General features: G+C 36.5%; 1 protein-coding gene across 2 annotated transcripts in view; it reads right to left on the reverse strand.

The window, feature by feature from the left end:
- Positions 1-6,288: 6,288 nt before the first annotated feature.
- The window catches only part of LOC139945617 (serine/threonine-protein phosphatase 2A regulatory subunit B'' subunit beta-like), a 41,193-nt gene continuing 33,526 nt past the window's right edge, over positions 6,289-13,955 (reverse strand). For both annotated transcript variants that reach the window (XM_071943033.1, XM_071943034.1), the window contains 5 exons: positions 13,582-13,668; positions 12,909-13,053; positions 11,948-12,097; positions 11,023-11,147; positions 6,289-10,021 (listed from right to left, as the gene is read on the reverse strand). In XM_071943033.1, the coding sequence (XP_071799134.1) occupies positions 9,871-10,021; positions 11,023-11,147; positions 11,948-12,097; positions 12,909-13,053; positions 13,582-13,668 (658 nt within the window). In that variant the 3' untranslated portion in view covers positions 6,289-9,870. The remainder of the gene's footprint in view (positions 10,022-11,022; positions 11,148-11,947; positions 12,098-12,908; positions 13,054-13,581; positions 13,669-13,955) is intronic.

The following is a 13,955-nucleotide window of genomic DNA, read 5'->3' on the forward strand; positions in this document are numbered from 1 at the left end:
AAAAAGGGGGAATCTGACAGCATTATACCAAGGGTGTTTTACTTGCATTATTTCTTCAAACTGTGATGAACAATTTTGCCAATATTTTCACAGGTTTGTTGTTTTTATGCTTGATTTGGGATACACCAAGTGAGAAGACTGGTCTTTGACAACATCACCAACAGTATACCCTGCCTTTAAGCCAACCAGATTTGCCAACGGCAATCAATACTCATTCAGGAAATAGGGTTTCTTGGATTAACCCGTCCATTTATCTCACGTCATCTGTGAATAATTTCGCCTTATTCATTTCATCACCACACGTCAGAGAATTGCACACAGACAGATTATAAGGACAGTGATTTAGCCCATGGCTACCCCCCCCCCTCTCTCAGGCGTGACGACGGGTGAGTGTCTGATATAAATGTGTACATAAGCAATTGTCAATAGTGTTGGTTTCTAAGTGCCTTTAATAATCGAACTGATAGCTTGAATGTATAGGTACAGTAATAGATTGGCTGCTGTCAACTTCATTCATTCATACATTCATTCGTCAATGCAATTCAATTCAATTAATCAATTGTCCATTAAAAAAGAAAAAAATGGAAAATTTAAACATTGATAAACATTTTCAGACGGAATAATTTCACACCTTACCATTACTATCTTTATAACGAGTATAGGCTAGGCCTAGGCTTTTTGATAGAATTGACACAATTAACTTTAACTTCGTGTGTCTCTGATGTATACATATAGCTCAAACATATTTTATAAGAGTCTTTAAAAAAACCACCCCAAAACCAACTTGAATTTGTGAAGTTTAATGGTGGGGAGTGGATACTACGCTGCAGTATTTTCTTTTTGGAGAAGCGAGAGATTTTGTTTAAAGTAATAATTATTAAGATTAATCTCTGAGAGTTCGGCAACTATAGAGAGACTTTATTCTCAGTGTTTGCACAAAGCTTTGTATAAATATGTACCCCTTTAGAGGTTACCATAGCAGTGAGTGGACAGGGAGTAACGTCGGGTAAAAATGCTACATTTTGGCTGTGTCTGTATACCTGCGCATTCACACATGAAGAAGTTTTTTATCTTCATTGGTTACCTGAGGGTAATTGTGAATAAATGTTCGATTAAAAAACCTTGCACCCCTCCAGCGCCGAAGCTAACATAAATAGGGTAAAGTTTTAACGATGCACATGGGATACACTTTTTTATTGTCTGGGGAGCACTCCTTGCCAATTAAAACTGTTGTTTTCGTTTTCAATGAATCATTTAAGGAGCCTTTACAGCGATATTGTCTTGTCTAAAACATTGTGGGAAGCGGTTACCTATGAAGACTTCAGGCCTAAAGCCTTACATTATGCATCTGAAAGCATACAAAGTAATATGCAACAAGGGTGTTCTTCTTTAATTATTCACTTGTAACTTCGACGACCAATTGAGCCAAAATTTTCACAGATTTGTTATTTTATGCATATGTTGGGATACACCAAATGAGAATACTGGTCTTTGACAATTACCAGAGGTGTCCAGTGCCTTTGTATACGCTACTGAGATGAGTTAAAAAATGTAGTCTGGCGCCTGGCATTTTATACCCGTGTTGATCGAATTACGCCATTGCATATCAAATAACCGCACCGACCAACATATTGATAGAAAAACTGTAGCTCACGTGGCACGACCCAAAGCAATGAACCCATACTAGACAATCATGTTGCCATAGTTACAATAGAGTCTCTTCTCTCACGATGGGTGAGAGTCTTAAATGACAATTTATTACGGAGTCGTGACGCTTCTACTCTTTTTTTCTTTCAAACATACATACCCGGAAATGTAATGGCAGCAAAAAAAAAAAAATCATAAAAAAAAATTTAAGGGCTATTTAAAGGATCGCTGGTCCCGCTTTGCGGCTTTATGGTCTGGCTTATGATACGAATACAACAAAGTACCAGCTAACAGTGCCATTTTTATTTGAACCCTTTCTTCCGGTCAGAGAATATTTAAAGGCAGTGGACACTATTGGAAATTATTTGAAATAATAAACAATTAATTTGCTTTTGTTTTAAGTAATCACCAATAAGCAAAAGTGCCCAGTGCCTTTTAATGCAAGGTATATACCTATGGTGTTTGAAACCGTTCGTGCTATACAAATGTAGATTATATCCCATTGAAGTTACCTGTAAAAATTTCATTTAAAAAGGTGGTAGCGTTGTTGAATTATCGCTGAAAATCTAGAGCGGAAACCCGAGAAACGGTTCATGCAGAAATTTACACAGGTACTTTCACATAGACATTAAAAATCACAGGACGATGTTATGTGACTGTTATTCCGTGAAATGAAAAAAAAAACACACACACAAAAAACACCCGTGAAATAACAATCCCTAGTCGGGTGAAGAAATTCAACTGAGGCCTAGGCCTTTTAAAAATAAAATAAATTGTACGAGCCTTGAATATCAAATCGAGCAGCGATTGAAATGAAGTGGTGACATTTATAGAGCAAAATAAACATTCTACCACTTAAAGCTGGCAATAAATTACGCGCCATTTATTCGCGCAAGGGGAGGGGGGCTGGGGGTTGCATACGTTAGTCTTGATTTACTGGAGGAAAAATATCTGTGTCACACAAACATCTGGACCAAAATGTTTCGGGTGCGCAACACTTAGAGGCAGTGGACACTATTGGTAATTACAATTGTTTGCATATTAAAAACTTACTTGGTAACAAGCAATGGAGAGCTGTTGATAGTATAAAACATTGTGAGAAACGGCTCCCTCTGAAGTAACGTAATTTTCGAGAAAAAAAATAATGAAAGAAAAACATCCTTGTTGCACAGTGTGCTTTTAGATGCCTAAAAATATTAAAATACTTCAGGCTTAAAGCCTTTTTATATTTGAGTGAGATATTACCTCTTTCTCAAAAACTATGTTACTTCAGAGGAAGTCGTTTCTCACAATGTTTTATACTATCAACAGCTCTCCATTGCTCGTTACCAAGTCAGTTTTTGTGCTAACAATTATTTTGGCTCTGTCCAGGGGGATCAAACGAGACAAACATAATTAAGCTAATGAGCTGAGGTTCCAATCATCATTATTTCCCTGTTTTCAATCTCGTTAAAGGAACACGTTGCCTTGGATCGGACGAGTTGGTCAAAACAAAAGCGTTTGTAACCGTTTTTTATAAAATGCATATGGTTGGAAAGATGTTTTAAAAGTAGAATACAATGATCCACACAAGTTTGCCTAGAAATTGCGTGGTTTTCCTTCTACTGTGCGAACTAACATGGTCGGCCATTTATGGGAGTCAAAATTTTGACCCCCATAAATGGCCGACGTGTTAGTCGACAAGGTAAAAGGAAAACCACGCAATTTCGAGGCATGTTTGTGTGGATCATTGTATTCTACTTTTACAACATCTTTCTACCCATATGCATTTTATAAAAAACGGTTACAAACGCTTTTCAAAGACCAACTCGACCGATCCAAGGCAACGTGTTCCTTTAAATGGTTTTTAAAGGCGAAGTATACCTTTGGGTATGTAACCATTAGATTGGTTTTATCCTATGTATATAAATAATTAATAATTGAATTAGTTTGTTTTTCTTTATGTGTACTTTGTGCTTTCTGTATTTTCCCTACTTTATTCCACTTGATAATAGTGTTTGTACTTTGTGGCAAGTTTTACACCTTTTTCCATGACTATTTGTTTGGTTCTCTTTTTAACGGGAGCATAAAGTAAAACAGACCTGTACTGATGTTTGTACTCTTTATAAATCTATTTAAATTAATAAATTCACAAATGAAATTTAAAACAGAGACCTTTTGATGACATTATCGTCACTTCATCATCGCCAACTCATCCTGAACATCCAATCAAATATTTGTAAACCGATTCCATCACAATGGCGCCATTGTAGAGCGTTGCTATGGTAACCACTCACAACTACAAACACACAGTTTAAACAAAACCAGCATATGGTAAATGGAAAGGGGGGGGGGCTGTATTATAATTAGGTAGTTGTGACCTCATTGGATGATTAACAAAATGCTGGCCGGGTAATTATTATGATCGCTCTCTCTGATTTCCTAAGAGCTCTTTAATAACCAAAGTCAAGAGTATGTCTATATATAGTCAAAGTAACCAGGGCTGTGTACCCATATTTAACAACTCTGACATTTACATCTTCGACTTTCGAGTCTATTTGTAATTTTCGCAATTTTTTTGTGGTAGGTTACAACCGAGAAAATCATGGCAAATATGGTCTGTTGGCGGGAAAACCTTGTGCCAGGCCCAGGGCCTCTATAGTTCACCTCAAATTCAAACTAACTACAGTCATTGGTATCTTGTAGATATATTACTAGTTCGCTATGGGGTTGAACAAAGAATGATTTACTAGAGTGACACTTGAACCTACGACCTCCGAATTAACGTGCCGGTGTCAGATGCAATTGTGTCCGCCATGCAATACTGTCTGCTCCTAATACTTTTGCATATGAACTAATGCCCTCCGGATAGTATTGCATAGAGGACATCATCGCATGCGACAGGCGCTCTACCAACTAAACAAGCGTATCTATAAATTACTATTAGTTTAGTAGAAACGCAAAAATGTACAGCCCTAAAGAGTTGTTTACAAAGTCGTGACTACACATCACCTCTTGCCGAACATTTGATGTGATTACTTTATTTTTTAAACCAAAAATAACGAGAGCTAGTAAATTATTAGATTAAATTACAATCTAGCATCACAAAAAACTCTGACCTTGTGCCCTTTGAAGAGTTGTGAAAAGACTGGACGAAGCAATAAGACTTGACTGTCTTCGAAACATCGATGTGATAAATTAATTATGGTTTAATTTCGTCACAAAGAAATTGTTTATTACAATCCAACCTCTATGATTTTGTTGTTTTGTGTCTGCCGGTCTTTCTGGGTTGGGAGCGTTCAATCAAATCATTAAATCAAAGTATAAATTTGATGATGAACCATTTGATTGAGCTAAGTCTTGAAGCAAAGTCTGGTTGGACCTTTACTAAGCAAAGTCCGAGAGGGTACATTTTTTTTGATGACATTTATTTTATTTTATTTTTTTGCCTTTCCCTGGACGGTCTCTACTTGTTATAGTTATCGTGTTGTCAAAAGAATTAAACAAATAAATGTTTTTATCTTTCATAAATGTAGATATTGTATACAATAAAACTAACATGTGGACATTTCATTCAAAAGGTGGTCCAGTTTTTAAATTATCACCGAAAATCCGGAGCGAATTATGTCCACGAAGACTATCCTCAATAAGCCATTTTACCGGATTATTTATTATCGGTCCCGAACAAGACACACCAATAAATTATCATATAAAAAAAACTCACATTGACACCAGCGTATAAAATGTGACATTGTTTAGGTCATTAGATCTATTTTATTTAAATAAGTACAGATTCGGAACAATTTTTTTGGAAAAGAAAATACAGCATTTCCGACAGCAATATTCCTCCGGACGACTGGTACAAGTAGCAACGTTATACCAATTAATTATTAATTTGCATAATAATTTATATTTTAATCATTAGTGGTGCTTATACAATTGATTTGAAATAAAGAATTCATCTTGATGCATATTTTGAAATAAAAGGCAGGGTATACTTTTGGTAACGTCAAAGACAGTCTCTCACTTTGCGTATCCTACCATTATGCGTAAAATAACAAACCGGTGAAAATTTGGGCTCACGTGGTCATCGTAGTTGCAAGAAAACATTGAAAGAAAAACACCCTTTTGTTGCATAGAATTGTGTGCAAGAGAAAGGCTTCATTCTCACATTCAACCTTTTTTGGTGATAAATATATACCCCTTTCTCTATAACTACATTACTTTAAAAGGTGTCGGTTCTAACAATGTTTTATAATGTCAACAGCCCTCCAGTGCTTTTTACCAAGTACTTTTTACCAAGTAAGTTTTTATATTACCAAGAGTTCATACTGCCTTTAAATCTAACAATATCCAGTTACAATAAAACATTAACTGAAAAGGACCCTAGACCTTCATGGACGGCCATCTTGGTTTATCTCTCATTCAAACCAATGTACCCATACCTATATTAGTCTGGTACCTTTTCTTTAGACGATCATGTGACCTTTGTTAACAAAAAGTGTGACCTAGTACATTCCAGTGACTTATAGGCAGGCACGATACTACACTGGGGTGGATTTCACTAAGGTAGTCCTAACTTAGGACTAGTCCTAGGCAATGCTAAAAGATAGGACTGGTCCTAAGTTAAGATGAGTTAACTTAGGACCAGTCCTATCTCTTGGCATTGCCTAGGACTAGTCCTAGGTTAGGACTACCTTTGTGAAATCCACCCCTGGTCATAATGGACATTCTAAGTACGTTGATTTATAATTTCCACATAAATACAAGAGCTATCAAAATACAAGCTCAACAAGTTTTGAGATGTGCCCCCTTTATTTTAATCTCAAAAGTTGATAAAAATCAGAGAGTGCAATAATATATTATTTAAAGATTTTGTGCATTTAGCTGTGTACAAATTGTGCCTGCATGAAGTCCATGCTCTGTTACAGGTGACAAGGTCTTTTTCATTTTCGTACGGAGCAAAAACTATACAAAAACTATAACTCCATTTGTTTGTCAATTACTTAGCAGAGAGACATTTTGTTCATGGTATAAACTTATTAACCTAATCATCACAATTCATAGAATTATTTATTTGATGAAAGTCTTTACTAGGCAAACTCAAAGTCCATTTGAATTGTAAATAATTTATTATTTACATAAAAATATGATCGAAGTTATATCAATAATTCGATAGAGCAGCGTACTGTACAGTAATTTCATTTTTAAGGTCGCGCTTTTTTTAGCAGAAAGGCACCATTTTTATGTTTAAATAATTGATTTAATTTGTTTTTAAATCACTGATAAAACATAGCGATTGCACAATCTAAAGAATTGAATATAACAATACTAATAAGGAATACAAAACCAGTTCTAGATTATTCTAGATTCGTGAGTTATAAATAATTTAGTGTAAATAAATGCATAAAACGAAAGCTAAAAAAAACAAAAATCATATTTCTCGTGAAGGGAAATTCAAAACGAAATCAAAACTATGATTTTGAACTAAAAAAAGAAAAGAAAAAGGCAACAACTCACACAGAAAAACGCCACAACGCACACATAAAACAACAAACACAAACCAGCTGCTTGGAGACTTCATCTTTCGACAAATTTGAGACAATATTATCTGCTAGATATTGCTGATCAGAGCTCAATTTCATAAACCTATCAGCAGAAAACTCTGCCTAGCGAATTTCTTGGCTAAACAAGAAATGTCCGGGGTGGCGCAACAATTGTATGGTGTAATGGCTTGAACCTGTTTTTGCTAAGCAAAAGTTGTTTGTGCGAAGCAAATTTTTGTGCTTACAGGCCCAGATCAATCGTACAAAATTACTAACTAAAAAATGTATTTTTATATTACATTTTGAGTAATCTGATCACTTGAAGTCTCTGCACTTTTTTGAAATACAGACCATAAGGTGTTTCGGACAGACCCCTGTTAACATAGTTTCAAACCATTTAAAGGGATGGTACACGTTTTGTAACTGAAACCCACTGTTTGTTTCATTCCTAAAACCACAACATTAACCTATGAAATTTTTCATTTCAAAAGGTGGTAGCTTTTTTGAGAAATTGCCAAAAGTCTGGAGTGGTCCACGCATCTGCGATTGGATTTTTAGAACTGGAATACACTATCTGAAAAAATGTGACTGTCAGTACAAACGATTTTCAGATTCCACATTTTTTTTTTAAAAACTTATTTTGTTCGATAAAGGTAACCGCAGTACTTCGAAGTGAAAAGTTCCTAAAAATTAGTTATACTGTCCAAAACTGCACTTGATATCAAGTAAGTTTTTACTGCCATTAACTTTCAGAGTCATTGCCAAACTTATACAAACCCATAAGGCCACTTAAACAAAAACTGTTGATCGTCCTTTTTTTGCGGATGGGAGAGAGGTTTTTTTGTGTGTTTTTGATGTGTTCAATAGTTTTGTCAAACAAATTTAACTCCTAGATGACATTTTCTGTAAACTTTTTCAAACAAGTAAGCACAGTGTAGCCTAAGTAAATATTTTAAGAATTGTTCTTGCTTTGCCAACATGAATAAAAACCTTCTTTAAACATCTTTTCAAACCTGTACATTTTGAAAAAAATATCAGCTGAAAAGGTTGTTTTTTATGAAAAAAAATATAAAAAAAATAAAAAAAATAATAGGGTCGGGGGTTTTGAACGGTCGGGCGGGACGATCAACAATTTTTTTTATGTGGCCTAAGCCTACCTACCCTCTAAAATTATCCACAACAATACACTCTTTTCAGAACTTGTACGTATTTTGTGGTGATCCAACCAACCTTGTGCCTAATGGTGCATTGGAAAGTTGACTTTGTTTGTGAAGTTTGTTTACAAATCTGCTGGGACCCACAACAAAAGTTCACTCCTTATTATTTGGCCCGAGGCCAACTGAATGAGAACCCAAAATGATTTTTTTAAAACCTTTTTCTATCGCACTGAAAAAGTGTAAAACGTTGGTTTCTGAGGGCCACTAAAAGGTGTTCCATTATTAATGGAATAGTATTTCAATCAGGGTGTATATATCCCTTGGTAAATTTTCTTAGAGCTAATAGATGTTAAATTTGTATCGGGGTAAAGAATATTAATTTTGGATTTAACCATACACCCAGATGTATGTTAGCACTGTATATTCAGTACTTTACAGAGTTCTGTGGAAAAAAACCACAGGCATATTACTTGGGTGGGATTCGAACCAACGACCTTTGCAATTCTAGAGCAGTGTCGTACCAACTAGATCACCGAGATTGCCCGGTAGCTAGAGGCAATCTTGTTAGAGGCATACACCAATTAGGATAGTTTGTTATCTTACACAAGGGTTTTCCCGGCTTTGGGAACATATTTTGGAGGAAGGGTGCCGATTGGGGTAGAGGTATACACTGATTGGGATAGTTTGTTATCTAACCCAAGGGATTTCCCCGATTTGGGACTGTAGATTGCGAGAAGCTAGCAGCTCTATGAACCTGGACCCCATTATAAAGCAGAATTGAAAGCTATTTTAAGCCTAGAAATTCTAAAGACACAACTAGTTTTTGTGAATCACTTGAGCACCATACAATAACATTCCAATCTAGAATAACAAAAATCCAACCAACAAAGGTCCTTCCAAAATGATGTGAAAACGGAGATTACTGGTGAAACACATTTAGGGTTTGTTGAAGGGGGTTAAGGTGTGTACCCAGATCACAAATGAACCATGGTTGAATGGTTTCAGCACACAAATCGACAATGCAAAGGTTATGGGTTCAAATCCAGTCCGGGGCGACAACAGCCGGCTATTCGCAGGTGATTGCACTATTTTTTGTACACAACTCGTTGGAGGATTCCTTGCACACAAAAAACAACAACGAAAGAAAACAAATAAATTATTAAATTTACAGCAGCGGTCTGCATATAAGGCAGGTATTTGATACTTTATTGATACACAGGGCCCAGTTTTGACACTACACCAATCTGACATTTACGCAATTGACCCACTTCACCTGACGTCATCATCAGACTAATCTTGGATGCGGCAAATTGGTGGGCAATGTCACTGTGCGTTATTTAGTGAAGTGCGCATATTAGGCGACATGTAAACCTATTGACCGCCAAAACGATGAGTGTGGCACAGTCGTCGTGTGTGACTTGCTTGCAAGGGGTCAATTTAAGACTCTGGTACCATTCGTAATACCATGATGACATCATCGCTTTATTATATATACATCGCATTGATCATAAAATCTATATACACTGTACAAAGGACGACGGTCAGAGACCGATACTTGAGGTGAATTCAGTATCATTCAGGTCGTCTCCGACCCACTTATTGCGTTGAGGAGGTTCGGATAACTCCAGTTTCTTCTTGATGTCAAAGGATAAGACTTCCTCATCCTCGGGCTCAAAATCATCTGGGTAGTCTCTGTGTTTTGAAAAAGAAGTCAGGGATTCATTAGTTTCGCTTTTTTCAGACGACAGTGATTTAACAAGGGTCCCGTGCTTATTTTTTACACCATTTTACACAATGCACCTCTTGTGAAATGAAAACAATGTTATACTGTCCTAAAGAACAGCAAAATTGAGAAGATTTTACTGGGGACCTTGGAGAGTCAGTTGGTTCTTTTCAAAACTCTCTCAACTCTCAAAAGAATCTTCACAGGTACTGGACACATTTGGTAATTACTCCAAATATATATTAGCATAAAAAATAACTTGGTGATGAGCAAAGGAGAGCTGTTGAGAATACACAACATTGTGAGAACTGACTCCCTATAAGTTACGTAGTTTCTTAGAAAGAGGAAATTTCTCACAAAATTATTTGAATCTAAAAAATACTTCAGCCCGCCTTTTTCAGGCATCTGAAAGCACATACATTTGTGCAACAAGGGTGTTTTTTCTTTTTTATTCTCTTGCCACTTCGATGACCAGTTGAGTCAAAATTTTCACAGATTTGTTTTTTTTATGCATATGTTGGGATACAACAGTTAAGAGTACTGTTCTTTGACAATAACCAAACGTATCCAGTGCATTTAAAGGATCCTGTTGCCTTGGATCGGTTGAGTGTGTCTTTGAAAAGCGTTTGAAACTAATTGTTATAAAATGCATATGGTTAGAAAGATATTTTAAAAGTAGAATACAGTGATCCACACAAATTTGCCCCAAAATTGAGTGGTTTTCCTTTTACTTTGCGAACTAACACTCCCATGAATGGCCGACCGTGTTAGTCGATGAGGTAAAAGGAAAACCACGCAATTTCTTTCTAATCCGATGCATTTTATAACAAACGGTTACAAAAGCTTTTCCAAGGCAGTCGATCCAAGGCAGCGAGTTCCTTTAAACTTTCTCCGTATTTGAAGAGCTCTCTCGACTCTCAAGAGAGTCTGAAGAGATCTTTTAAACTACTCTCTGTATTTCTTAACTTACACATCGTCTGGCTGATTGGCGTCTTGTTGAGCTTCTTGAGCTCCTTCCTCTGCTACTAAGAGTTCATACTCCTCGGCTGCGTACCTCTCCCAATCAGAGGGGTCTGGTTCCTCACTCTCAGGATCCTGTTTGAGGGGTCAGGAAAGAGACAAGACATGTATGAGGTGAGTTTAAAAGCAAATGATACTGTTGGTTTTGGAACTGTTTGATAGTTTAAATCCTATATGAAAGTAAGAGGGGTCAGGAAAGAGACAAGACATGTATGAGGTGAGTTTAAAAGCAAATGATACTGTTGATTTTTGGAACTGTTTGATAGTTTAAATCCTATATGAAAGTAAGAGGGGTCAGGAAAGAGACAAGGCATGAACATGTATGAGGTAAGTTTTAAGGTAGGGCCATAGATAGGTCAATACTCAATACTCAAAAGTTAACTACCATAACAAAAACATTTAAAAAGAAAGGATATAGATTGAGGCAGGGAGACACAGGGAGACAAATAGAAGACTCACCAAGGGAGGACATCCCTGATGGAGAAGTTAGAATGACAGATGGACAATTTTGAAATGAAATGATTCTCAAGCTGAGGAAGTCTCACCATAGATCATAAATATAAGTGTAGGGTCATAGATTGGTAATTACTCCAAAAATTTAATGACCATAAGAATTTTTTTGTTTTAAATAGTATAAATGATTTCCTTCACAGTATTATGGTTTGGATAATAAATTATTTCAGTGTTCACCCTTTTGGGATGAGGTTGGGGTCTTGAGGAGGGAGGAGGTGAAGGTAGTGAGGGAGAAGTATTAAAGGTTTCATGTTCAGGGTATAATTGTCCTGATGGTGTGGTGTCTTCAAGAAGGGTGGCTGAAGGTCGGGAGTCGGTGTATATTCCTTGGGAAGGCAGGTGTCCTGCAAGGGGGTGCTCACCCTATTAGATGCGAAGGGATCTCTCTGCTCATGCTCCAAGTATTTCTCAAGATTGAAGAGCGTATCAAAAAAAATGTAGGCCAGCTTGCATTCCTTGAGGTCATGAAGAGAGATACGGTCAAGCCGTTGCGGCTTCACAAGATCAAACAACTGCAAGAAGATAAAATAAATCATTAGTATCCTGCAAATTCTATACCTGCTTTTTACTCGTATTTGTTTGTAGTGAAAAAATGTTTTGATTGTGAAAACAAGAGCACCTCCTAAAAAGCGTCTAGCAACGTAACCCGTAGGACTGAAGAGTTTTAGATGTGAGAGGAAAACCCTGATTAGTAGGAAAGACCCAGGCAATCAGGGCCCAATTTTATGGTGCTGCTCATGGCGAAATTCTGCGCTTACAGCCGTAGAAATAAATGCACTGTAAACGCATTATTCTGTTTGTTTGTTTAATGGCAGGCATGGTATTTGACCCTCTGAAAAAAAAACTGTAGGAACATTTATTTGAGTAAAAGAGCTGACCTACTTAACAACACTTTTGCCGAGTACACAACAAACGAAAATCAGATTAAAAGAGGAAGAACAGGGATAAGATTCTGAGAAAAAATGATAAAGTTAGAAATTTATGGGAGGAGAATCCAATAACTTTGTTTTCTCACTCGCTGGCCGGACAGGTGTCACCCGCAAGTTTTTTCACTAGCCTGCATCTATTGTACATGAACACAATTTCTAAATTTTCAAAAACCATTTTAATGAATTCGTGATTTGAGGATCGATTTATAGAAACTCTTTCACACTTACATATTATCTTCAAGATTCGATGATCTGTGTCCGATGAAAACATAGGGAAATAATAATAATCGTAGTATTTAACTGTTTTTGTATTACCAGGCAGACATAAACGACCCAGTTAACATTTTGAGTTTTCCCATCCATGGGATTCTGAGGTCGTTCGGGGTTCACGTACCTGACAGAGACAATCTTGGAAAGGTAGCGTCTCTATCCCAAGAGATTCCATTTTATTGATTTGTTCTTCGTAGAAATATTCCAGTTCATACATGGAGAGGTAGCCATCACCATCCATGTCCATACAGCGGAACCAGTATTCAATACTGGAAGAAGAAAAATAAATAAATAAATAAATAAAAATAATATCCACAAATTTGACATTAAAATAATAAACCACAAGGGAAACTGACTGGGTAAACTTGAAGTGATTTGAGATTGAACAAAGACAAATTGTATAGAGCGGGATTTGAACTATCGACTTCCGGATTCACGTAGCGGTGCTCTACCAACAGAGCTATCTAGTTGACGGTCTCCCTATTTTGTCAATATCTTTGACCACAGATTAATTAAAAAAACAAACATGTTCAACTGTGTTTTTCTCCAAAAATGTTCAGTAGCACCCCCTGTTGAACATCACACCAAACGAAAGCTCCACAATCGCTCTAAACAACCAAATGAGGGCAGTATATATGGGGGTTGCAGTTTTTAAGTTAAGACTGTTTATAAAAGTCCAATTTTACGAGTTTGGTGTACACCAAAGGGTTAATGGAATTTACACCCAATTTGGTTTTGCCCCAACTCTGAGTGGTAGCCATGGTGTCTGAAGGGTTAAGAGAAATGTCAAAACGTACCTCATGGGGGTTTTCTTATCTTCTTCTGAGATGAGAAAAGTTACAAACTCAGTGTAGCTCAGTCGACCTTCCCTCACTGAATCAGGACTGCAAAATAATTATAAATTTTCACAAACAAAATATTAGAAACTTGAGTACCTACATGTATTAAACAAAACCTCACAACCCTATTCCGCCCCCTAAAAAAAAAAAAAAACACACACAAATAACAGGCACAATTTCATTGAGCTGCTTGAGCAGAAAATATTGCTTAGCATTTTTTTTGCTTAGCACAAATGAGCAGTTGAACAGTCAAAGCTGGTACATGTGAGACAGTAGTTTGTCTGGTAAACTTATTCTGGTAAACATAATTTTGTTGTGCTTTAAAACTACTT

This window comes from Asterias amurensis, chromosome 12 (genome assembly GCF_032118995.1).
Source record: "Asterias amurensis chromosome 12, ASM3211899v1".
Lineage (NCBI taxonomy): Eukaryota > Metazoa > Echinodermata > Asteroidea > Forcipulatida > Asteriidae > Asterias > Asterias amurensis.